Source organism: Pan paniscus, chromosome 18 (genome assembly GCF_029289425.2).
Source record: "Pan paniscus chromosome 18, NHGRI_mPanPan1-v2.0_pri, whole genome shotgun sequence".
Taxonomy (NCBI): Eukaryota; Metazoa; Chordata; class Mammalia; order Primates; family Hominidae; genus Pan; species Pan paniscus.
Window position 1 is genome coordinate 76,378,030 of NC_073267.2, and position 25,717 is coordinate 76,403,746.

At 49.3% G+C, this 25,717-nt stretch overlaps 1 protein-coding gene and 1 long non-coding RNA gene across 9 annotated transcripts; one reads left to right on the plus strand and one right to left on the minus strand.

Moving 5' to 3' along the window:
• The first annotated feature begins 2,362 nt into the window (after positions 1-2,362).
• PDP2 (pyruvate dehydrogenase phosphatase catalytic subunit 2) lies at positions 2,363-15,488 on the plus strand. Of its 8 annotated transcripts, none has more exons than XM_063598033.1 (3): positions 2,370-2,566; positions 4,948-5,035; positions 6,160-11,303. In XM_063598033.1, the coding sequence occupies exon 3, from the start codon at positions 6,214-6,216 to the stop codon at positions 7,801-7,803; it is 1,590 nt and encodes a 529-aa protein (XP_063454103.1). In that variant the 5' UTR covers positions 2,370-2,566; positions 4,948-5,035; positions 6,160-6,213; the 3' UTR covers positions 7,804-11,303. The 8 variants fall into 8 exon arrangements, 6 of the variants coding, with proteins under 6 accessions (XP_054956274.2, XP_063454103.1, XP_003823723.3 ...); XM_003823675.6 differs by having other exon boundaries at positions 2,370-2,542; XR_008621467.2 differs by lacking the exons at positions 4,948-5,035; positions 6,160-11,303 and adding an exon at positions 14,472-15,488 and having other exon boundaries at positions 2,363-2,566.
• A 3,782-nt stretch (positions 15,489-19,270) lies between these two features.
• LOC117976259 (uncharacterized) lies at positions 19,271-25,285 on the minus strand. Its single transcript, XR_004666882.3, has 3 exons — positions 25,203-25,285; positions 20,867-20,928; positions 19,271-20,679 (listed from the first exon to the last, which is right to left on the minus strand). It is a non-coding gene; the product is annotated as an uncharacterized LOC117976259 (long non-coding RNA).
• Positions 25,286-25,717: the final 432 nt, after the last annotated feature.

Sequence of the window (25,717 nt, forward strand, 5' to 3'; positions counted from 1 at the left end):
CGGGGCTTGCAGTGAGCTGAGATCGCGCCACTGCACTCCAGCCTGGGCGACAGAGCGAGACTCCATCAAAAAAAAAAAAAAACAAAATCAGATCTCGTGAGAACTCACTCACTATTATGAGAACAGCATGAGGGAACAGCCCTTATGATCCAATCACCTCCCACCAGATCCCTCCCTTGACAAGTGGGAATTACAATTTGAAATGAGATTTGCGTGGGGACAAAGAGCCAAGAGTATTTGCTTATAAGACCTTGGGACAAGGAAGCCTTGAGACATCCGGCGAGGGACTTGGGCTGGCCATCCTATATAGGGTGACTGAACTGGTTATAGCCTTGAAATGAAAGTTCCAGTGCACATAAAATCCTCCAGGGTGCATTTTTACTTTGGAAGTGGGTGTGTGTGGTAACTTAGAAAAACTCAGTGGTTTCAGGCTTGGTGGAATGATGTAATTTTTCTCAGGAAAGTGGCGGGGGCCGCCATCTGTGTGTCTCAGCAGTCAGCCCAGGGCCTGACACATTGTGGGCACCCATAACACCTGCAGATTGAATAATTAAACACTGCTGCCTCTGTCCGGAAGGGTAACCCGTTGTGACCCTATATGACCTGTCTGCTGGGGGGAGGGAAGAAGTGTGCTTTTGCATTCTCTTGCACTCATTTATTAGAAACCCTTAGACTTATTTTTTAGTTTGGGTCTGAAACAGTCCTCTTAATATGCAGGAAGAGAGATATTGCCAATCCTGACTTTGAACTTCTGGAAAGGGCTAAGGGTGAGTGGAACTATAAATATACAAGGGCAAGTCTGACATGAGCAGTTTTATTGTGACCACGTCCTTGGGTCCAGGAGGCTGGCCAGGCTGCCCAGGTAAGCCAGTGTGTCTTCCTTCTGGAAAACCACACTCTCAGGGCTCCAAGTGGCTTTTTCTGGTTGTCTCCCATTTTTCTCTGTCTCCAGGGAAGGACTCCATCTGACTTACCATAGTTACAAGAGTTCTGTGAAAATAATTTATAAGGAAGCAGGTGATTACCGGAATGCCACAATGTTAGGACCAGAAGGGACGGAGGGATTATCTGGTGTCGGGGTTCGCTGTCTCTCTCAACCTACCAGCCGCCAGCCGTGCTGCGTTAATTGTCAGTAGCAGGCCAATATAATGGTCAGTTCAAAGCTTAATGGTTTGTGGGAAACCACTAAAGACTTTAGGGCAGGAATTTGAGGGTTTTTTTGGTTTGTTTTTGTTTCTGTTTTTGTTTTTTTTGAGACAGACTCTCACTCTGTCTCCCAGGCTGGCGTGCAGTGGCATGATCTCGCCTCAGTGCAACTTCCACCTCCCTGGTTCAAATGATTCTCATGCCTCAGCCTCCCGAGTAGCTGGGACTACAGGCGCGCACCATTACTCCTAGCTAATTTTTGTATTTTTAGTAGAGACAGGGTTTCGTGATGTTGGCCAGGCTGGTCTCAAACTCCTGACCTCAGGAGATCCGCCCGCCTCGGCCTCCCAAAGTGCTGGGATTACCGGCAGGAGCCACCGCACTCGGCCTTGGAATTTGAGTTTTAGAAGTGTCATTCTGCCAGGCGTGATGGCTCACGTCTGTAATCCCAGCACTTTGGGGGGGCTGAGGTGGGAGGATTGCTTGAGCCCGGCAGTTTGAGACCAGCCTGGGCAACATAGAAAGACCTTGTCTCTACCCACCAACCACGAGAAAAGGTGGGAGGGGCGTCATTCTGGCTGCTCTGCTCTGTGGTTAGGACCAAGTCAAAGGTGGAGAAGGGAAAACCGTAAAATCAAGTGAGAGGCTTGGAATAGGGTGGCTGCGTCGCCGGATGGATGAGTGGAGAGAGATTTAGGAGATAGGATTTACAGCATTAGATAACTGGAAAGAGAGGGTGAGGGAGAGGAAGGAATCAAGATGCCTCCCAGGGTTTTGGCTTGGGTCTCTGGGCAGATGGTGGGGCCATTACTGGGTTAGGAGAGAAGAGAAAAAGCAAGTTTGGCAGAAAGCTGAGTTTGGGGAAAGTTATGTTTGAGGCGCCTGGGGGCTTCCAGAGGCAGGTGTCCAGGTGGCTGGACACCAGGGTGTGGCGCTCAAGAGAGGGTTCTGGAGTGGTCGACACCGAAGTGGAGAGGAAGCAGTGAGGTGTTCTAACAACGGTGAGGAATTGGGGAGGCCGCTGGGTTCGGGGTATGCAGAGGGTAGCGGCCACGTAGCTGGCGATCTCAGGCACGTGACTGCCTGGTCCTGTAGCCCCGCGCTGGAACACTTTCAGCACCCAGGCAGGGGGGTAAGGGGCGGTGTTGGCCCCTCCCGGGTCCCGCCTTTCTGCCCGCCTCTCATCCTCTTTAGCCATTGGGCAATACCTCTGTCCATCAAGGGCCCGCCTCCGCAATTGAGCCAACCAGGGCTGGCGGGAGGGCGCTTCCTTCTGGAGCTGGGTCCTGACTAGGGACTGCCTGGGTGAGGTGAGGACCTGGTGGCCGCAGTTGTGGCACTGTGCGCAGGCGCGGAACTGACCGGACGGAGCGGGCGGCTGTGGCCTCGCCAGCTGGTGAGAAGCGGGCGAGGGTCCGAGGTAGGGAAGGTAACGAGCGGGGGATGTGGACACCTCTTTCCCCGCCAGGCCTCGCCGGTGCCTGACCCTCCCGGCCTGCGGCACCGGCTCAGGTGACTGGGCGGAGAGCTGAGGTGAGGGGGCGGGTCCGCGGCGGAGAGGGACCAGCTGGGCCTACGACCACGGTCACCCCACTCACGTGCGCGCGCCACGTGGGCCCGCGGGCTCGCCGAGGACCCTTGGCTGCCTACCGGGGCACCCCACTAGCTCCTTTGGCCTATCGAGCACTCCTTGGGGCTCTGTATCCCGATGCACGCCCCTGTTTTACAGGCTGGCAAGCCGGGGCTCAGAGGCACCAAGCGGGTCGCCCGGGGGCACCCAGCTGGGGTACGGCCGTGCCGGGGTTCTAGGGAGATCGGTTTTGGTGGGCTCCGGAGTCCATGCACTTAGCGATGAGGCTGAAGTCAGAGATTTGAACTTGGGACCTGTCTGTTTTCTTTAAGGATGCAAAATGGTTTGCGTCCTGGCTGCGGGGGATCACCCTGCACCGCTGCCTGCCTTGACTGCAGGGCCGGAGCGTCAGGCGCCCTCTGCTCCCGGACAGACCGCCCCCGCACCGACTTCTGCGGGGTGGGCTGGCACCCCCCCCTGCGGGGTTGGGGAGTGAGGGGACGGTCCTCAGTCCTGGGAACTCTTGAGGTCCCGACAAATGATCTCGAGATCCCGAGGGCAGGATTCATACATGAAACCGGAGAAAAGCTCATTATAATGGGTCAAGGTTTTGTTCTGTTTTTTTTTTTAATTTAATTTAATTTAATTTAATTTAATTTAATTTAATTTAATTTATTATATTCCAAGGAAAAGTACCACCAGAGGCTAGTGAAGGGACTAGGAAACTCGTCACCCCCTTGCGGAGGCAGATGTGAAGCTTTTGGAAATCAGTTTGGCAATGAGTCTACACCCTTGGACCTACTGACTCCTTGTTTGGGAAATAACTAGGATAAAACCTAAGTAGAGAAAAGGTTACTGCATAAAGCAGTACAGTTTGGTGGGGTTTTGTTGTTGTTGTTGTTTTTAAAGAGACAGATCTGGCTCTGTCGCCCAGGCTGGAGTGCAGTGGTGTGATCATAGCTCACTGCAGTCTTGAACTCTTGGGCTCAAGCGATCCTCCCACCTCAGCCTCTTGAGTAGCTGGGACTACAGGCACGTACCACCATGCCCAGCTAATCTAAAAATTTTTGTAGAGATGGGGCACTTGCTGTATCACCCAGGGTGGTCTTAAACTCCCTAGCCTCAAGTGATCCTCTCGCCTTGGCCTCCCAAAATGCTGAGATTATAGGCATGAGCCACTGTGCCCAGTCCAGTTTGGTATTTTATATTAATAAATAGCAAGTAGTAGAAACAACCTCTAAATCTCCAGCAGTAAAGAATAGTTAAGTAAGTTGTGATTATTTATGTCAAAATGTAGCCATCAGATGTGAAAAAATACTCTTATTTTTTGTAGCCAGATTCAAAGTTGTGGTTACAACTCTACAAAAATACGTACAGAATGACTAGGCGCAGTAGCTCCCACCTGTAATCTCAGCACTTTGGGAGGCCAAGGGCAGAAGATCGCTTGAGCCTAGGAATTTGAGACCAGCCTGGAAAACACAGGGAGACCCTGTCTATTAGCTGGGCCTGGTGGCACATGCCTGTAGTCCCAGCTATGTAGGAGGCTGAGGCAGGAGGATCCCTTGAGGCCAGAAGGGCAAGGCTGCAGTGAGCCACGATCTTACCATTGCACTCTAGCCTGGGGACAGAGCCAGGCTCCATCTCAAAATAAGCAAACAAACAAACAAAAAAAAAAACAAACAAAAAAAACCAGAATGACTAGAGGGGTATATACCTAATGATGAAAATAATAACTACTTTTCTTTTTTTTTTAGCAGAAGGGTCATATTTTATTAAATTCTCACAAAACCTTCTAAGACTAATATTCCCATTCCACCAATAGATAACTGGAGTGTTACCTCATCAGCAGTGTGTCTGATGCTACACAAGATAGTATCACAGCTAGTGTGCTATTGGGCCTCTGAAAATGTCATATTTAGCCAGTATTTGAGGACTTAGTGTGTGCCGGGTATAGGGCCAGGCACTGGAAAGCTGTTGGTGAGTAAGGCAGCCATAGTTGCTTGAGTCATGGAGTTTATAGACTAGTGGGGAAATATACATGTATATAAAATTTAGTTTTTGAGACAGGGTCTTGCTCTGTCGCCCAGGCTGGAGTGCAGTGGCAGGAGCACAGCTCATTGCAGTCTTGACCTCCAGGGCTTGAGCAATCCTCTCACCTCAGCCTTACAAGTGAATGGGGCTATAGGTGTGCGCCACCATGCCCAACTAATTTGTAAAAAAATTTTTTGTAGAAACCAGGTCTCCTTATGTTGCCCAGGCTGGTCTTGGAACTCCTAGGCTCAAGTGATCCTCCCGCCTCAGCCTTTGGAGTGGTTACAGGTATGAGCCACTATGCCCGAAGCAGATTATTTATTTATTTATTTATTTTTGAGACGGAGTTTCGCTCTCGCCCAGGCTGGAGTGCAGTGGTGCAATCTTGGCTCACTGCAAACTCTGCCTCCTGGGTTCACGCCATTCTCCTTCCTCAGCCTCCTGTGTAGCTGGGACTACAGGCGCCCGTCACCACGCCCAGCTAAATTTTTGTATTTTTAGTAGAGACGGGGTTTCACCGTGTTAGCCAGGATGGTCTCGATCTCCTGACCTCGTGATCCGCCCACCTCGGCCTCCCAAAGTGCTGGGATTACAGGCGTGAGCCACCGGATCAGGCCTGTTTTTGTTTTCTTTGAGACAGGGTCTCACTCCCTCTCTAGTGAGGCCCAGGCTAGACTGCAGTGGCACAATCACTGCTTTCTGCAGCCTCAACTTACCAGGCTCAGATGATTCTCCTACCTCAGCCTCCCAAGTAGCTGTGACTATAGATACACACCACCATGCCTGGCAATTTTTTTTTTTTAATTTTTTTGGAGAGACAGGGTTTCACCATGTTGCCCAGGCTAGTCTTGAACTCCTGGGCTCAAGCTATCCACCCATCTTGGCCTCCCAAAGTGCTAGGATTACAGGCATGAGCCACCAGGCCTGGCCCCCGAAGCAGATATTTAAATGAACACTTATAGTCTGCTGGTGAGAGTGAGTTTAGTGTATTTTAAATAGTTTATTCTAAGTCATTTTTGTTCAGGATGTTAGCAAATGTTTTCAGAAGTCAGTATTTTTAAGAAATTAAATTTGTGGCCAGGTGCTTTGGCTCATGCCTGTAATCCCAGCACTTTGGGAGGCCGAGGCAGGTGGATCACAAGGTCAGGAGATCGAGACCATCCTGGCTAACATGGCGAAACCCTGTTTCTACTAAAAATACAAAAAATTGGCCAGGTGTGGTGGCGGGCGCCTGTAGTCCCAGCTACTCCAGAGTCTGAGGTAGGAGAATGGCATGAACCCGGGAGGCGGAACTTGCAGTGAGCAGAGATCGCGCCACTGCACTCCAGCCTGGGCGGCAGAGCGAGACTCCATCTCAAAAAAAAAAAAAAAAATAATAATTAAATTTGAAACTTCAACTTTTTAATTTTTAGGTTTAAAAATATCCTTTTTTGCTGAAGGAACACATTTGCTGGTATAGTTTCAGAATGTCAAGTACTGTGTCCTACTGGATCTTAAATTCTACAAGGAACAGCATTGCCACATTGCAAGGGGGCAGACGCTTATACTCCAGGTATGTCTCAAATAGGAATAAATTAAAATGGAGGCTCTTTTCCCGGGTGCCACCCACCCTAAACAGTTCCCCATGTGGTGGCTTTACTCTGTGCAAAGCCTACAGACACACATCAACAGAGGAAGATGATTTTCACTTGCAACTCAGCCCTGAGCAGATAAATGAAGTGCTTCGAGCTGGCGAGTCAACCCACAAGATTCTTGACCTTGAAAGCAGAGTCCCAAATTCAGTGTTGCGGTTTGAGAGCAACCAGCTGGCTGCCAATTCCCCAGTGGAGGACCGGCGAGGTGTAGCCTCCTGCCTGCAAACCAATGGACTGATGTTTGGCATCTTCGATGGACATGGTGGTCATGCATGTGCCCAAGCAGTGAGCGAGAGGCTCTTCTACTATGTGGCAGTGTCCCTGATGTCCCACCAGACCCTGGAGCACATGGAGGGAGCTATGGAAAGCATGAAACCCTTGCTGCCCATCCTGCATTGGCTCAAGCACCCAGGGGACAGCATCTACAAGGATGTCACATCTGTGCATCTTGACCACCTCCGTGTCTATTGGCAGGAACTGCTTGACTTGCACATGGAAATGGGACTAAGCATTGAAGAAGCATTAATGTACTCCTTCCAGAGACTGGATTCTGACATCTCGCTGGAAATCCAGGCCCCCCTGGAAGATGAGGTGACAAGGAACCTGTCACTCCAGGTTGCTTTCTCTGGGGCAACAGCTTGCATGGCCCATGTTGATGGAATTCACTTGCACGTGGCAAATGCTGGTGACTGCCGAGCCATCCTTGGTGTCCAGGAGGACAATGGCATGTGGTCTTGTCTGCCCCTTACACGTGACCACAATGCCTGGAACCAGGCCGAGCTGTCCCGGCTAAAGAGGGAGCACCCTGAGTCAGAGGACAGGACGATCATCATGGAGGACAGGCTGCTGGGCGTCCTCATCCCCTGCAGGGCCTTTGGGGATGTTCAGCTGAAGTGGAGTAAAGAGTTGCAGCGCAGCATTCTGGAGAGGGGCTTCAATACCGAGGCCCTCAACATTTACCAGTTCACACCCCCACACTACTACACTCCACCCTACCTGACTGCTGAGCCTGAGGTCACATACCACAGGCTGAGGCCCCAGGATAAGTTCCTTGTGCTGGCCTCAGATGGCCTGTGGGACATGCTGAGCAATGAGGACGTGGTAAGGCTGGTGGTGGGGCACCTGGCTGAGGCAGATTGGCACAAGACAGACTTGGCCCAGAGACCCGCCAACTTGGGGCTCATGCAGAGCCTGCTGCTGCAGAGGAAAGCCAGTGGGCTCCACGAGGCTGACCAAAATGCAGCCACGCGGCTGATCAGACATGCCATCGGGAACAATGAGTATGGGGAGATGGAGGCAGAGCGGCTGGCGGCGATGCTGACATTGCCAGAGGACTTGGCGAGGATGTACAGGGATGATATCACTGTCACTGTGGTGTATTTTAACTCAGAATCGATCGGTGCATATTACAAGGGAGGTTAAGAATCTCCCATCCTATTGTCAAGGTTAACATAAATGCTCTTCTAAAATGTTTCACTTACTCCTACACTAGCTATCCAAACCTTACTATTAAAAGCGCAGGCAGATTTAATTTGCTAAATAGACTAACAGGAGGAAAAAAGCAAACAACCTAGCTTTAAAAAACAGTGAAATAGCAGTGATTTCATGTCCCTGTATGTTCTGATTAAGTCTTATATGCAGAGAGGACAGAGCATAAAGTCTATAGAATTGGCTTGGGCTCGTGTAGCCCCAGTCATTTGATAAAGATGTTGTTAAACTGTGTCAGCCTGAGCCTTCAAAGGGTAAATTTAATCATGATTCTGAGAATAAAGAACTTCAGGAGCTTCTTAGGTCTTGCCACAAAAATCTGCAAATTTGATAATTCTCCTGAATTCACAATCATGGACTTGTAGACTATGAAGAGATATTTTATTTGTTTGTCTTTTATTTAAATTACTAAGGTCTAGGTTTACAAAGCATACTACAGGACACTTTTCTATGCAATATCCTAACTTTTTTTTTTGTGATTATGCTTGTGAGAAATTTTGTAATACTACATTCTAGTTCTGTTTTCGTTTATTTTAAAACTGAATCCTTAAACTTGCAAACACGCCTACTGTAAGCATGCTTGGAATGACTTGTTTTGGTTTTCAGCTGATAGGATCTATGCCTCTGGACCAGCTGAACTTACTGGTGCAGCTTTTTGTCCCTTCTACTGAGTCCCATTCCAGAAACTTTGAGCCATGCTAGGAGGTAACTAGTCTATGCCTTAACTCCTGACCTTTCCTGCATTAGTAAAATTTCCTCCTGGGCTGAGCCTTTGGGGGTTGATTCACAGCATTTAAGCTTTCTGATTATACCTCTCAAACATTCTTCTGTCAATTCCACACAATCCTTCTACCTCTGCTATGCTGAACCCCTCATTCACCCTGCACCTGCCAACTGCAAAATATTGTCTGAAAGAATCTTTCACATGTTCCTGCTTCCTATGGCTGCAGGAAAGGAGAAAATGTGATTGCATGTGGTAGTTGTGGTGATAGACGTTTAGACAGGACAGGTTAATTTAGCGGATTGTGGACTTAAGATTCAACCTCTATCTGGAGAGGTGAAAACACAAAGGCTTAAGGACAACAGTTTCTAACCAAGTTTCTCTGAATCCTTTCCTGAGAGGTGGTGGGTAGGAGGGAGGAGTGAGACTTATCAGATGGGACGCTTTCCCCAAGACTGTGGGATAAACCACCATTGCTAGTCCTCAGGAATTAGACCATATTTAGTATAGGAGTTGGGGCAAAAATAAAAGTGTAATTTGTAATGGTTTCTGTGGGCGGTAGACTCTTTGTATTTACTTGGAAATTCAGTTATGTGGATCCGTTTTGGAGATGAATTTCATCTCATGAGTTGCTGTGGCATTTAAACAACAGGAAATGTGTCCCTAAATGGAAACAAATATAATCCCACAAAACCAACAATTTTATTTGCCTCTACTACATCAGGCAGAATTCTTCAATTAAGTTGAACTATATTTGTTGATCCCTTTTCTCATCTTACCCCTTTATGCCACCTACTGAAAAGAAAAACAAATAGCTAGGTTTGGTTTCCTGTTTTTTGTCTATGTCCCAGCTGACATTCAGTCAAATGTTGGGATACTTCTCATTTGGTGGTGTTTCTCTGTACATTTTTCAGTGCAACTGTTTAGTCATGTGTTTTCATCTAAGAAATTATCTTTTGAATATTTAAGCCTTGATCCTTTTATTCTGAAACCATTAATATTCCTTCTTGGCTGGGTGCGGTAGTTCACGCCTGTAATCCCAGCACTGTGGGAGGCCGAGGCGGATGGATCACCTGAGGTCGGGAATTCGAGACCAGCCTGACCAACATGGAGAAACTCCGTCTCTACTAAAAATACAAAATTAGCCAGGTGTGGTGGTGCATGCCTGTAATCCCAGCTACTCGGGAGGCTGAGGCAGGAAAATCACTTGAACCTGGGAGGCGGAGGTTGCGGTGAGCCAAGATCGCACCATTGCACTCCAGCCTGGGCAACAAGAGTGAAACTCTGTCTCAAAAAAAAAAAAAAAATCCATCTTATCTCTTAGTCTCTTCCTTCCTTCCTTCCTTCCTTCCTTCCTTCCTTCCTTCCTTCCTTCCTCTCTCTCTCTTTCTTTCTTTCTTTCTTTCCTTCTTGACAGGGTCTCCCTGTAGCCAGGCTGGAGTGCAATGGCACGATCTTGGCTCACTGCAACCTCTGCAGCCCAGGCTCAAACGATCCTCCTGCCTCAGCCTCCCGAGTAGCTGGGACTATGCACCACCATGCCTGGCTAATTTTTTTAATTTTTTGTAGAGACAGGGTTTTGCCATGTTGCCCAGGCTGGTCTCGAACTCCTAGACTCAAGCAATCTGCCCACCTCAGCCTCCCAAAGTGCTGGGATGATAGGCATGAGCCACCGCACCCAGCCTATCTCCTAGATCTTGAATCAAAAATAAAATGTAAATCACTTCCATTCTGCTAGCATGAGGGTTTGTTGCTAAAATTGAGGATTCTAGCTGACGTTTACTTTTTGTTGTTTTTTGAGACAAGGTCTTGCTTCGTCACCCATGCTGGAGTGCAGTGGCATCATTATAACTCACTGTCAAACTCGTGGACTCCAATGTTCCCTCCCCTTTTAGCCTCCCAAGTAGCTGGGTCTACAGGCATGAACCATCAGGCCCAGATAATTAAAAAAACTTTTTTTGGTGAAAACATGATCTTGCTGTGTTGCTCAGGCTGGTTGTCTGGCATTTTCTTTGTCCTTTATTCTTTATACTAGCTAAACCCTGGAGTATCCTTGAAGCCTTTACTGGCATACAGAGTACCTGAATCTTACTTTGGAGCCTAGCATGGGTCATAAATATATCTGATTCATTAACTTGTGAGACAGCTGAGAGAACACAGACTCCTTACCTGTATCTCCAGGCATATCTGGTTTTTCTCTGCCTAATAGATTTTCCTGCTTTCTAGTTAGTAATATTGAGAAAGAAGAAAGGCTTATTTATCATTTGCTTTTTTTCCACTGTGAATCATCAGTTCTTTCCATGAACATTCTGGGGAGCACCTCCTGATTAAACTCCTGTCTCCCTGACCACTATCCTGCTGTCATTGGACTTCTTGAAGCACATGGGCTACTGCCCCAGGACACTGGGATTTGAGAGGAGTTTAGTGGTAATTGTCAGGTCTTTCAAAGCATTTATTATTCCTTTTATACAGAGATTTCAGTATTGAGACTTAAAATGAACTGAAAAATGAGATTGAACATTTAATATTTTGGATGTAACTTTTGAAGAAAGTATGCTTTGGTGCTTAAAATTGTATATGATTTTAGGTAAGAAACTTTGATAATATTGGCATAATTTAGATTTATTTTCTTTCTTTTTTTTGAGACAGTCTCACTCAGTTGCCCAGGCTGAAGTGCAGTGACACAATCTCAGCTCACTGCAACGTCTGCCTCCCAGATTGAAGTGACTCTCGTGCTTCTGCCACCGAGTAGCTGGGATTACAGGCATGCACCACCACACGCCGCTAATTTTTTGTATTTTTAGTAGAGACAGAGTTTCGCCATGTTGGCCAGGCTGCGAACTCCTGAGCTCAAGTGATCCTCCCACCTCAGCTTCCCAAAGTGCTAGCATTACAGGCATGAGCCACCATGCCTCACCAGATTTTTAAAAAATATATAACTGCATCTCTGTTGATTCTGGGGCTTGGTCAAAATGGATAGATAAGATAGTATTCTAAATTCAAATTCATGGCTAGGCACAGTGGCCCCCACCTGTAATCCCAGCACTTTGGGATTCCAAGACAGAAGACTCACTTGAGTACAGTATGAGACCAGCCTGGGCAACATAGATCTTGCCTCTACAAAAAAAAAAAAAAAATAGCCAGCCAGGTGTGGCACATGCCTGTAGTCTCAGCTGCTTGGAAGGCTGAAATGAGAGGATCTCTTGAGCCCAGGAGGTCTAGGCCAGAGTGAGCTGTGATCGTGCCATTGCACTCCAGACTGAGTGACAGAGTGAGACTGTGTCTAAAAAAAAAGTTTGAATTAAAAAAAAAAAAAGTCGGCTGTGCACGGTGGCTCATGCCTGTGATCCCAGCACTTTCGGAGGCCAGAGTGGGTGGATCATCTGAGGTCAGGAGTTTGAGACCAGCTGACCAACATGGTAAAACTCCATCTCTACTAAAAATACAAAAATTAGCCTGGAATAGTGGCGCATGCCTGTAATCCCAGCTACTTGTGAGGCTGAGGCAGGAGAATCCCTTGAACCCAGAAGGCAGAGGTTGCAGTGAGCTGAGATTGTGCCATTGCACTCCAGCCTGGGCAACATGAGTGAAACTCCAACTCAAAAAAACAAAAACAAAAAACAAACTCAAATTAGCATGATAGATCAGGTTACTTAGATTCAACTTTCTGAGATGTTATTTGTTAACATTAAGGCTAATTTATTATAATGAAAATGTAAACTTTGAGGTATGTTAATATATAAACATCTTTTTCCCAGAAGTACCTTTGGCCTAAAAGGTCTTTAGTATTCAGCACACTGGGTAAAGTTCAGTTTAGACACAATCAAATTGGCACCTTTTAAACATAAGTGAAATATAGAGAGCTTGAACTTGAGTTACTTAAAGAAGATACAGTATAATTAATTATACAGAACAAAACAAAAATGTGTTTAGAGTGACTCTGGCCTGACTCTTGTCCATCAGCCCCTAGTGGCCTATCTTCAGCCTTTGGGAAGTCTTAACTTCCCAGGTTAAACTAGAATATTCTGGAACTGAGCTGTCCAAATTTCGTCTTAAAGTGGATCATTTGACTCTGAAACACGATTCTCATGGCAGAAAAAGCCCTGCTGTTTCCTCGGAGCTGGGGATAAAGGCCAGTGAGCCAGCCTGTGATGAGAGCTGCCCCTGGCACCATCTGAGTGGAAAGCTCATTGGGACAGCCATGCAGCTATCCGAGCCGACTGAAGCCCTGTCCCTTACCCCTCAGGCACCTGACGCTTAACTTGCCTCCTGGGAAATAATGATCTAGCATTTACTTGGAACAATGATTAATCATGTTCTTTAATAATTACTGACATTTGTATTTTAAGCTGTATACCAATGTTCGTATTTGACATTGATTTTCTAACCATTAGAGATATTTAATTAAAACTTGGAAATGAAAGAAACAAAATGAAATTTGGTTTCTTTTGGTTTGAATCCTAATTTTTTTTTTCAGTCCTTAGGGTACTAGATTAGGCCAACCTTTGTTTCACCACCTTTATCTGACCGTGGAAGATTTTAGGCTGTTCAAGAGTCCACCCAAAAGAGAAGTATGCTGCTCTGCAAAGGTTTGGTGGCTGTTGCCCAGGAAATCCTCATTTAGTGTTGACCATGTGTGTGGAGACCTGAAAAGAAGTGAAGGCTTTTGTTGTGAGGGTCTCCACACACTCAGGGCCAAAGCCTGCCAGAATTTCATACTATTTAACTTGAGACATTAAAACCAACTTGGCACATTACCCCCTCGCCCCGGAAGAGAGAAATGGGCAGAAGTGGAAGGGTGTGGTGGCTCATGCCATCATGCCCAGCCAACCCTCCTTTTCAGCAAGATCAAATTGATGCCCAGAGGTTGAAAAACACCCACGACACAGCGATAGGGCCAGGATTTGAACCAAGTCCAAAGTCCCAATACTGGGCTTTCAGGAAGGGAGAATTATGTACAGTTTTTTGCACAATTTTGTTCTGGAATGGGTGGGGCTGGGAGGAGAGGTTGGTGGTACTGAAAGGAAGCTAGAAGGCTTTTGGGGGGTTATTGCTGATAATAGCATAGTTTTATGGGCAGAGTGTGGTGGCTCACACCTGTAATCCCAGCACTTTGGGGGGCCAAGGTGGGAGGATTGCCTAAGCCCAGGAGTTCGAGACCAGCCCGGGCAACATAGTGAGACCCCCCCCCCGCCATCTCTACAAAAATAAAAATAAAAATTAGCCAGGCAAGGTGGTGTGTTCCTGTAGTCCCAGCTACTTGGGGGGCTGAGATGGGAGGGTTGCATGAACCCAGGAGGTGGAGTCTTCAGTGAGCCATGATTGTATCACTCCACTTCAGCCTGTGCGGCCAAGCGAGACCTTGTCTCAAAAATAATAATAATAAAATAAGACTGGGTGCTGTGGCTCATGCCTGTAATCCCAGCACTTTGAGAGGCCAAGGTGAGCAGATCACCTGAGGTCAGAAGTTCGAGAGCAGCCTGGATAACATGGTGAAACCCTGTCTCTGCTAAAAATATAAAAATTAAATGGGTGTGGTGGCACACACCTGTAATTCCAGCTACTTGGGAGGCTAAGGCAGGAGAATTGCTTGAACCCGCGAGGCAGAGGTTGTAGTGAGCCGAGATGATGCCACTGCACTCCAGCCTGGGCGACAGAGCGAGACTCAGTCTCAAAAATAATAATAATAGTAATAATAATAGTAATAATAATAAAATAGCTCTGTGGACTCTGATAATGCTTTCGCTCTTATGAGTAAAGCTACATATATTTAACTTATACACATGCCAATGTCCCATCGTTTTAGAACATGATAAAGGGAACACAGGGAGAATTAAATTTTTTTTTTTTTTTGAGACAGAATTTTGCTCTTCTTGCTCAGGGTGGAGTGCAATGGCACGATCTCAGCTCACCACAACCTCCGTCCCCGGGTTCAAGCGATTCTCCTGCCTCAGCCTCCTGAGTAGCTCGGATTACAGGTATGCGCCACCATGCCTGGCTAATTTTTAGTAGAGATGGGGTTTCTCCATGTTGGTCAGGCTGGTCTCAAACTCCTGACCTCAGGTGATCTGCCACCTCAGCCTCCCAAAGTGCTGGGATTACAGGCTTGAGCCACCGCATCTGGCCAGAATTAAAATTTTTAAATTGAGCTGTTTGAGCTCTTTAAATAGAGCGGGGAGGAATTAAACTTATAGACTTATTTTTTGCCTTTCATCTCTATAGGTTTGTTTGTTTGTTCGTTTTTTGAGATAGGATCTGGCTCTGTCACCCAGGCTGGAGTGCAATGGCATGATATCTTCTTACTGCAACCTCTGCCTCCTGGGCTCAAACCATCCTCCCACCTCAGCCTCCAGAATAGCTGAAACTACAAGTATGTGCCACCATGCCCAGCTAATTTTTTTTGTATTTTGTAGAGATGGGGTTTTGCCATGTCATCCAGGCTGGTCTCAAACTCTTGGCCTCAAGCGACCCTCTTGCCTCGGCCTCCCAAAGTGCTAGGATTCCATGTGTGAGCCTCCATGCCTGGCCCATCTCTAGAGTTTCTGTTTCCATTTTACTTGATGCTACTAAATGCCCTTAAATGGTCCCCAGCTTAGTGATCCTCTGAATTGTTGGTGGCCAGTGCTCCAATCAGCTCTCTGGGATGGATGAACCTTTACTGACGTCTGTGGGTCCAAATGTCTTTGCTCCATTGGCCCCTGACTTTCTCTACCAGCAAGCAGCCTTGATCTGGGAAATCACCTAGCTGGGAGGAGCAAGGCAGGAAGTGAGAGGGAGGGTGGAGTGGGGGAGCGGGGCTGTGGAGGCCTGGGCTCGAGTTCTGATATATATGTGTGTGTGTGTGTGTGTATATATATATATATATATATATATATATATATATATATATTTTTTTTTTTTTTTTAGCAGGGTCTTGCTCTATTGCCCAGGCTGGAGTGCAGTGGTGCAGTCATGGTTCACTACAGCCTTGAACTCCTGGCCTCAAGTGATCCTCCTGCCTCAGGCTCTCAAAGTGCTGGGATTACAGATGTGAGCCACCGTGTCCAGCCCCAGTTCTTTTTCTTTTCTTTTCTTTTTTTCATTTTTTCTTTTTTTGAGACAGAGTCTCACTCTGTCACCCAGGCTGGAGTGTAGTGATGTGATCTTGGCTCACTGCAACTTCTACCTCCTGGGTTCAAGTGATTCTTGTGCCTCAGCCTCCCGAGTGGCTGGGACTACAGGCATGTGCCACCACACCTGGCTAATTTTTGTATTTTAGTAGAGATGAGGTTTCACCATGTTGGCCAGGCTGGTCTTGAACTCCTGACCTCAGGTGATTCACCTGCCCCAGCTTCCCAAAGCAGCCCCATTAACCTAGCCCCTGGGAGAGTGGTCTGTGGAGGGAGTCTCCAAAGCCTACTCTGTCTCAGATCTCAACTCCTTCTGCCTTTCTGGGATTCTGGGAACCCCTCCCATGCCTCACCCCATTTTCCCTGCAACAGATGAACAGAAGGAATGTCTGCCATGAGCTACTGCTCTGTCCACCCTGCACAAGCTTGTGGCCCCGTGCGGTGGGTCTGGGATGGGGCTGCAGGGCCACTGTGGAGGCAGTGGGACTAGCCAATGTGGCTAGGTGGGAGGAGCCCTGCAGGTGACCTCCTGGAATGGGAAAATAAGCAAGATCATGTGGTGGCCTCAGGAAGGGCTGGAGGCATGGCTGGCTCTTCATCAGCATAGAGGTAGGGAGGGGGCAAAGCAGAAAGTCCTGCCTCAATCCCCCACTTCCCCTGCATGTTGATACCAGGGCTTTTGGGTATTTGCTCTTGTTTCCTCGTTGTTTGCCTCCTCCTCATCCCCATCCCTGTGGCTGCAGTCCTGGTCCCCTGTCCTGCCCTGGGGGTGCACAGGCTGCCTGTGGAATGAGTGAGGAAGGATGGGAGGACTGATGGTGCGGTGGATAGACAATTAAGGGAGGAGCAGGTGAGAGAGAAGGAGGCAAACAGTGAGTGGCTGCATGGCTTTAAAAAGCAAGGAAAGTTGGTGAGGAGTGTCCAGTACCAGAGGGGCTTTGGGTGTGGGTGGATGGAAATGAACAATTCGCCAAAAAAAGAACACTACATAGCCAGGTGTAGTAGTGCATGCCTGTGGTCCCAGCTACTTGGGAGGCTGAAGTGTAGGATCGCTTGAGCCTGGGAGGTCAAGGCTGCAAAGAGAGATGATCGCACCACTGCACTGCAGCTTGGGTGACAGAATGAATTCCTGTCTCCAAAACAAAACAGACAAAACAAACAAACAAAAACAGAAAAAGGGGAACACTACAGAAAGGTGAGGGCCATTCTGTGTTCTCACTCAGGGCCCTGGACACAGGATGATCCCGGATGGTGAGGCGGAGTTGAGGACATTGTTGTATGAGCGGAGAGTTGGCTAAGCTGCTAGAATCCCTTCCTCTGAAACGAAGCCGTGCAGGGATGGGGTGGGGAAGGTTGTCAACCAGCCAGCATGCTCCTGGGCCTGTGGAAGGGGAGAGTGTCCACGGTTCACTTGGGGTCCCAGGGACCTTGCCAGCCCTGTACTGGGCTTTGGCATGAAGGGGTGGAGAAGCTCTTCCAAGCTCTGACTGGTGTCTTGGTTACTAAATCCTGAGGGTGGCATGATGAGAACACCAGTGGGGAGCCTTTGGCTGTGGGGTTCTGTGAGTGAGGCAGCATGAAGCAGAAGTTGCCTCTAGATGTCGCCATCTGACCACGCTGGCATCAGCTGAGTGCCATTGGAGGAAAATGTTCATGAGATGCGGCCTGAGGCCTGTCCCCAGCCCAAGCTGGGTCTCCCGGCGACTGCAGCCTGGAGCACCTTCGGAAGGCCTCCTGGGACTAGGGATGTCTTTGGGGCTGGGAACAAGTGTGGGTGGAGGAAGGGCTGATCCTGTGGTCACCCAGCCCTGTCTTGTAGGGAAGGAACTGCTGGGGTCCCAGGAGAAGCCAGAGCCAGGCAGTGGGCTCCAGATGGTGGGGGAGTGGCTGCCACCTTGACCATCTTCCCCCGCATGGCTGTTCTCCTCTGTGGACCGCCCCATGCCTCTGACCCCCATCCTCCCTACCCCATTCCCTACAGCCAGTCCCCACAGCCACTCTTCTAGCACCCCGGGGGCCATTCCCATCTGTCCTCCCCTGTCCCAGTTCCAATAATGGACTACACCACCTTTATCTTCCACTGCCCCAAATGACGGCTGTCCGTCTAGTCAGTTCCACCCACTACACCACAGTCATTGTGACCATGTCACTCCTTTGCTCCGAACCTTGGCTCTCCCTCACCCTAAGGAGGAAAGCTCAGACTCCCTCTCCCCAGGGTGGCCTCTCCAGCCTCCTCCATCTGTTCCCAGCAGGGTGGGCATGGCTGTCACATGTTCCTAGAACATGCCAGGCCTTTGGCCTTGCTGTTCCCTCCGCTGGAACACCTACCACTGCACCATCCACCTCCACCTGTCTTGTTCCTATGACTCAGCATGACTCTGCTGAAGCATCCCCTGCCCTGGGAAGACTTCCTGGCTTTCCAGGCAGTACCAGCTCCTGTCTCCAGTTCCCATGGCACTGGGACCTCCATCACATCTCCTCAGATAGCTTGCCAATGTCTGTCAGTCTGTCTGCCCTCTTGGCGACACCAGGGACCTCCTCTGACTCTCCTCTGAGTCCCCAGGGATCAGCCCAGTGCCTGGTATGAAGCAGGCACTTGCACATGCATTTAAAATGTTAGGGAGGAAAGAGTGGGAAAAGAGAAAGAGATCCTTATCTTTCCTCACAAGCTGAAGTCACCTTTTGCAAGCATTGGGCCTGTGCCCTGGTTATCCCTGGGATGGAGCCCAGAACCCTCTACCTTTTGCTTCTTGCTATGGGCTTTTTGTTTTGAGACGGAGTCTCACTCTGTTGCCCAGACTGGAGTGCAGTGGCAGGATCATGGCTCACTGCAGCGTCAACAATGTCGGGCCTCTAAGCCCAAGCTAAGCCATCATATCCCTTGTGACTTGCACGTATACATCCAGATCACCTGAAGCAACTGAAGATCCACAAAAGAAGTGAAAATAGCCTTAACTGATGACATTCCACCATTGTGATTTGTTTCCGCCCCACCCTAACTGATCAATGTACTTTGTAATCTGCCCCACCCTTAAGAAGTTTCTTTGTAATTCTCCCCACCTTTGAGAATGTATTTTGTGAGATCCACCCCCTGCCCGCCAAACATTGCTCCTAACTCCACCGCCTATCCCAAAACCTATAAGAACTAATGATTAATCCACCACCCTTTCTTTGCTGACTCTCTTTTCGGACTCAGCCCACTTGCACCCAGGTGAAATAAACAGCCTTGTTGCTCACACAAAGCCTGTTTGGTGGTCTCTTCACACGGACACGTGAGACAAACTTCCCCTGGCTCAGGTGATCCTCCCACCTCAGCCTTCCGAGTAGCTGGGGCTACAGGCGTGCACCATCACCTGGATAATTTTTGTATTTTTTGTGGAGATGAGGTTTCGCCATGTTGCTCCAGCTGGCCCTGTTATGGTTTTAAGGATAACCACAAATTCCTTGACACTCTTTCCATCAAGGAGTGGGGTCTAATTCCTCTCCTCTTGAATCTGGGCTGGCCTTAGAGTCTTGCTTATAACTGTCTCAAGCACGTCCATGTGAAGAGAATCCACCAAACAGGTTTTGTGTGAGCAACAAGGCTGTTTATTTATTTTGGACTCAAGGAGGGCTGAGTCCGAAAAAGGAGTCAGCAAGGGTGGTGGGATTATCATTAGTTCTTATAGGTTTGGGGATAGGCGGTGGAGTTAGGAGCAATGTTTGGCAGGCAGGGAGTGGATCTCACAAAGTACCTTCTCAAGGGTGGGGAGAATTACAAAGAACCTTCTTAAGGGTGGGGGAGATTACAAAGTACATTGATCAGTTAGGGTGGGGAAGAAACAAATCACAATGGAATGTCATCAGTTAAGGCTATTTTCACTTCTTTTGTGGATCTTAGTTGCTCCAGGCCATCTGGATGTATAAGTGCAGGTCACAAGGGATATGATGGCTTAGCTTGAGCTCAGAGGTCTGACAATAACTAATAGAATATAGTAAGTCTTTATATAATGTCCTCACTTAATGTAGTTCTTGGAAATTGCAGCTTTAAGCAAAATGACATACAAGGAAACCAATTTTGTCATAGGCTAATTGACATAAACAAGAGTTAAGTTCCTACAGCATATTTCTGGTGATAGAAATATCATCAAACTTCTAAACAAAGACCCAAATGCTTCTCATATTAAACATTGAAACACATGTAAGAAAGACTAATAGAAACAAGGCCAGGTGTGGTGGCTCACACCTGTAATCCCAGCACTTTGGGAGGCTGGGGAAGGCAGATCAACTGAGGTCAGGGATTTGAGACCAGCCTGGCCAACATGGCGAAACCCTGTCTCTCCTAAAAATACAAAAATTAGCCGGGCTTGGTGGTGGGCATCTGTAATCCCAGCTGCTCAGGAGGCTGAGGCAGGAGAATTTCTTGAATCCAGGAGGCGGAGGTTGCAGTGAGCCAAGATTGTGTCATTGCACTCCAGCCTGGGCAACAAGAGCGAAACTCCATCTCAAAAAAAAAAAAAAGAAAGAAAGCAAGAAAGATTAATAAAAACAAGTAATACAATTATTTATCCAGTTATTCCAGTTCAAGGTCATGGATGGCTGGAGCCTATCCCAGCAGCTCAGGGCGCCAGGCAGGAACCAGGCCTAGACAGGATGCCATTGCCTTGAGTACACTGACACTCATGCAGACTGGGAGCATGCAGACAAGCTAGTTAATCTAACATGCACATCCTTGGGATGGGGGAAGAAACCAGAGTACCCAGAGAAAGTCCTCTACAGACTCCACACAGACAGTAGCCCCAGCCAGAAATAGATTTTTTTCTTCATCAATGTTGTAACAAAATAATGTTGAACAAAATGAGCCAGGAGTGGTCGCACACCCCTGTAGTTCCAGCCACTTGGGAGGCTGAGGCAGAAGGATCGCTTGAACCCAGGAGTTTGAGGTTACAGTGAGCTATGATCATGCCACTGCACTCCAGCCTGAGCAATAGAGACCTGTCTCTAAAACAAACAAACAAACAAACAAATCATTAAAAAAAATAATAAAAGCTTTCAGTGACATCCTCCCATTCCTGCCTCCCACCATCCTCCCCTGCTTCCAAGGAGTCAGAAAAATGTCACAATCCCTTCATGATGTGCAAGGCTGAGTGTGACCTGGCCCTGCCCACTCTTCAACCCCATCTCATACCTCTACCACTTCTGTGCTTCAGCCACTCTGAGTTGCTTCCAGCGAGGGAGTCTCTCTGTTAACTGGACATAGTAGGGACTCAATTTGTGATAATTTGTGATCATAAACTAGGTCACATCTGTGAGCTTTGCTGAGCACTTTACATGTATTATCTCATTTAATCTTCATGCAACCCAATGATCAAGTATTATTAACCCATTTTACAGATGAAGAAACTGAGCCTGGGCATGTAAAAGGATGTGCCCAAGGTCACAAAAATAGTAAATGCAGAGTCGAGTTTGAAACCCTGGTGTCTGAATCCAAAGCTTCCTCAGCAATCATGTGATTCTACTGAATAGGTATTAATTTGATAAGAAGCACGTGCTCCACCTGCTCCCCAAAGGCCTGGCAGCAACTTAGGAAGGAGAGTGAGCTGTTGGTCTATGGAAGCATTCTAGCAAGAGCTGGGGAGCACTAGGCAAGATGTGAATTGGACGGAGTGTGGGGGCCCCACCCTGAGGCTGGGACCTCTGCCTATGCCTGGGATTGGGGGCTGTGTGCACGCATGGGTCATGGGATACCCTGTATATGGCCTTTCCCTGTGTCCAGGCCAGCCTAGTCCTTGGGGCTGGGGGTGGGCAAGAGCAGGTGGAAGCTTGGGGAGCCCGCCTCGAGCAGGCAGAGTCCAGCAGACCATAGCCTGTCCACTGTCCTGACCCTGTGGCCCTGGACTGGCCTCTGCCCTGGGCCTGGCACCTCTGGCTTGGGGAAGGGCCCAGAACTACTCAGGCACACAGTGAGGCCTGCCCTCCCACCTGCTACCAGGCAGAATTTATCTCAACTGAGTGAGAAATAGAGAGAGGGAGAGAGAAAGAGAGAAAGAGAGAGAGAGAGAGAGAGAGAGGCAATTGCGTAAGAGGATTTGAACAAAAATGGTTATGGCACTGGTGTTTGTAAGAAAGAGAAACTGGACACTGTTGACATGTCCTCCTCAAGGACTGGACAAAGAGATTCTGATGTGTCCATCCTGGCAGACTTTAGAAATAATTAGGAAAAGAAAAAGTGATGGGGGAAGATCTTTAAAGTTTATCTGACAGGAAACTGCTAATTGTCAATACTGTAAATGTCGGGGGGAATTGATCACAAAACAAAATGTACAGTGTGACCCCAAGTTGAAATCCTTCCCCCAACCCTCACACACACTCTTCCACCAGCTGCCTCGTGACTTACCCTATTGGCCAGTGGCCAGAGGGTGGGGGAGGGGACTTATCTTGGGAAGTGGATGAGATCACCCCAAGGCTGGCTGATTTAGTACTGGGTAACTTTTTCCACCCTTATGGCTCTCAGAGGCTTCTGTGCTGGCTCCTAAACCTTGGCGCCAACCTCAGGCTGGAGGGGGGTTATGCTCCCCCTCCCCAGGGTGGAGATGGTGGCCAAAGCTGGATAGGGCACAGGTGCTGGGCTGACGCAGAGACGGAGTGGCAGAGGGGGTCTGGGGAGTTCCAGGGCTCAGCTGGGACCCTATGAGAACTCTGCTCCCAGCAGATCTGGGTGTCCTGTCATTTCCCAGGGACCTGTGTGTGCAGAAAATACATTTTGTGGATACAGGAATATCCCAGAGGATAGCCACTGTGTGAAGGGCTGAGGGATCTCCCTGGCAGTGCCTCTAACACCTTGGCATGTCTTGGGATTCCAGTCAGCCAGCCGGGCTCTCCTCGGACAGGACTCCCCTTGTTTCTGGCCAAAATTCTGGTGAGGATGGTTGTGGGGGGAAGAGATAAGTCTGTGTTGGGAAAGGGACTAGGGCTCAATTCCAGCTCAGCAAATAAATATTCTGTTCAACTCTCTGCCTGCCCCCTACCTCCCACGCCCCCACTCTCCCACCCCCCGGTGCCTATCAGGCGACTTCCAGCCTTAAGGAAACTTTGCAGTGTGTCCCAATCCCCTGAGCACAGCCACACCTCTGAGCCTTTGCCCAGACAGTTGTCCCAGCCTGACCACCTTTCCCCTCTCCAGCTGCCTTTGTCAACCCCCACCCTGGAGCTGGGTCAGGTGCCATCTGTCCCCAAGTCAGCGTCCATCATGTCAGCTTGTCTATGTTCAGCTGGGGTGAGTCTGAGGGCAGGAGCTGGGTCCAGGGAAAATTCTAGGACATGCTGGATGAAGGAAACAGTGGGCTCCTGGAAGGGATCAGGGGTTGGGAGAGGACCAGCTGTGTGCTCAGACCAGCTGTTCTGTGCCAGGGCCTCGAGGGGGGCACCTAGGAGCCTCAGGCCCCTCAAACCCCACAGCAAACAGCAAGAGAACAGGGTGTGGGGCACTCTGCCTGGGCTCTGCCGGCGAGGAGCAGGAACTGGACAGAACCAGAGTGAGCTGGAGTGTCTCCTCCTTAGCCTGGGCCCTGGGCAGCAGGGCTGGGAATGGAATTCTCCAGCTGGATGGAGCTGTTCCTGGAAAATCCCTATACGCCCTCCCAGAAATGTGCTCTTGTGCCTGGCTCTTGCTTCTTCAGAGTTGGAGGAGAAGAGACCTTTCTGCTGCTAGGCAATTCAGGCAAGGCCCTTACCCTCTCTGGACCCCTGGGCCTAGACTCCAGGACAGATGAGCAGGGATTCGTGCATCTATTGAGTGCCATCTGTCAGCCTCACTAAATTCTCTCACCCACCCTGAGAGGCAGGGATCAGGGTTCCCATCATTTGGGAAGGAGGTAGATGCTCGGAGATGCCAAGTGGCTTACCCAAGGTCACATAGCTGAGTTGGGACTCAAGCCCCTACCGATCGAGCGTCAGCCTGCATGCAGTTCCAGCCCCCGACCTGCATTTAGGGTCCCTGAATGGACAGAGCGAGCCCGCAGGCTGAGGATGCCACTGCCAGCTCAGGTCCACCTGACTGAGGCCAGGCCTGGCCCTGTGCCTGCTACTCAGAATAACCCTTGTGGTTCTGGGCATGGATCGTGGCCCATCACCTGGGACCTATTTTTGTCCTTCGGGTAACAAGGAAGTCTCACCTTGTGCAGTAACCATTTGGGACAAGGATGGAACATATGACCCCCCAACCCCAGCTGATCTTGCTGCCCTGCCGGGAAGTGACCCCAATAGGGAAGGGGAGGGCCTGCCCCAGCCACTTCCCAGAACTTGGCTTCCTACCCTCATCCCCCTCTTCTCAGCAGCCCATACCCCTGCGCGCACACACACACACACACAAACACACCCCATAACCAGGGTCCCAGAGCATCTACATTTGTCCTTAGGATCCCTTGCCACGCCTTATGCAGTGGCAATGCCACTTTCTCACATCTAGCTGTGGACCAAGCCCATTTCCTCAGGTTCCAGTCAGAGGGCTCTAGAACCCAGGTACAGTGGCCAGCCAGGGATCTAGCATCTAGAACTGGACATTCAGAACTGGGGGCCTGGAATCCTATGGGGCAGTGGCTGATGGCATTTGAAGAAATCACAGAAGCTGTGGGCACGACTACATCCACTCTGAAAGGTCAAGTGCCATCTCGAGGGTCAACCCCAAAAGCCTTTTATAGAAGGGGGGATTCCTGTATGGAGTGGAGCACAGAGACATAGAGGGCACCCCAGCAGACTGAGAGGGGCTGCTTTCTGCTGAAACTAGGCGTGTACACATGTATGGGGATGGGGTGGGAAGGGTCATGTCCCCAACCCAGTAACATAAAATAAATGCATAGAAAAAAGAAAGAAATCTGGTAAAAACATAACTATAACAACAAAACCAAGAATGACTGCAGCTGTAATGACAATAATAACAGAAGCTGTTCCATTTTTTGAGAGCCAATTATGTGCCAGCCTCTGTGCTAAGTAAGGGCTTTGCTTGTATGATCTCAGTTAATCCCCACAGCGTGCTCTTCTCTGGGTGGGGGTGGGTGGGCAGTGGCCTGTGGGGTGTGCTCTATAAATGTGGTTGTTTTCTGCCAGGTCTGCAGCTTCCGCAGAGGTAGACAGAGGAGCCCTTAGGCCCCATCTATAGGAGATGTCGTGCTCTCCTTGCCAGCAATGCAGGGTGTGAGATGGGATGGCCAGCCCCCTTGGGGATGCCTTCGGGGAGCCAGCCAGGCCCACTGAGCTAACCTCAGCCCCCACTTGGCCCTACTCCTCTAGGCGTTGGGGCTCAAAATAGCAGCCGCTCGAGAGCTGACAATCAAAGGCCAGCTAAAAAAAGGCCCCTCAGTCTGGGCTCTGTCGCACACGGCTCGTAGAGCCTATTTTAGGGGAGAGGGTGCCGACGTGCCAGTGGAAAATCCATAGGGCGGGAGTCTCCCAAAGTGGGAGACCCATATGCCTCCCTCTCCCCACTCTGGCCCCCAACCCAAGTGCTCACGTGCACACACACTCACATTTTGCAGCCGTCAGCCTGCTTCCTGACCACTGGACCCTGTCATCTCCACCACAGCCCAGGAGAGGGATGAGGAAATTGAGGCTCAGAGATGGGAATTGACTTGCCCAAGATCACGTGGCTGGGAAGTAGGCAGGACAGCCACCAGATGGGGCCACTGTGGCTCACAGTCCAGTGCTCTCCCGTGGAAGAAGGCACATCACTGAGGAAGCCAATACATTGTTCTCTGGAGTGCCCAAAGCTCAGAGATGGGGCCAACGGTAGGGTGTTCTGGGTCGGACTGGGGGTGAGTAGGAGCTGAGGGTGACCTGTGGTCTTAGTCTCTGCATGGGAAGAAATCTCACTAGAACCCCCCAGGCCAGTTCTGAGAGGACCTTGCCTGGCTGTGGGAGAGGCGGCTGGAGCGGGTCCTCATCGGCACTAAGCCCAGCCCAGCCCCCTCATCCTATCCCTGTGACCACCTCACGCCCTGCCCCGCCCAGGCCCCCAGAGGCTGGCAGGCCCTGCCAAGTTTCC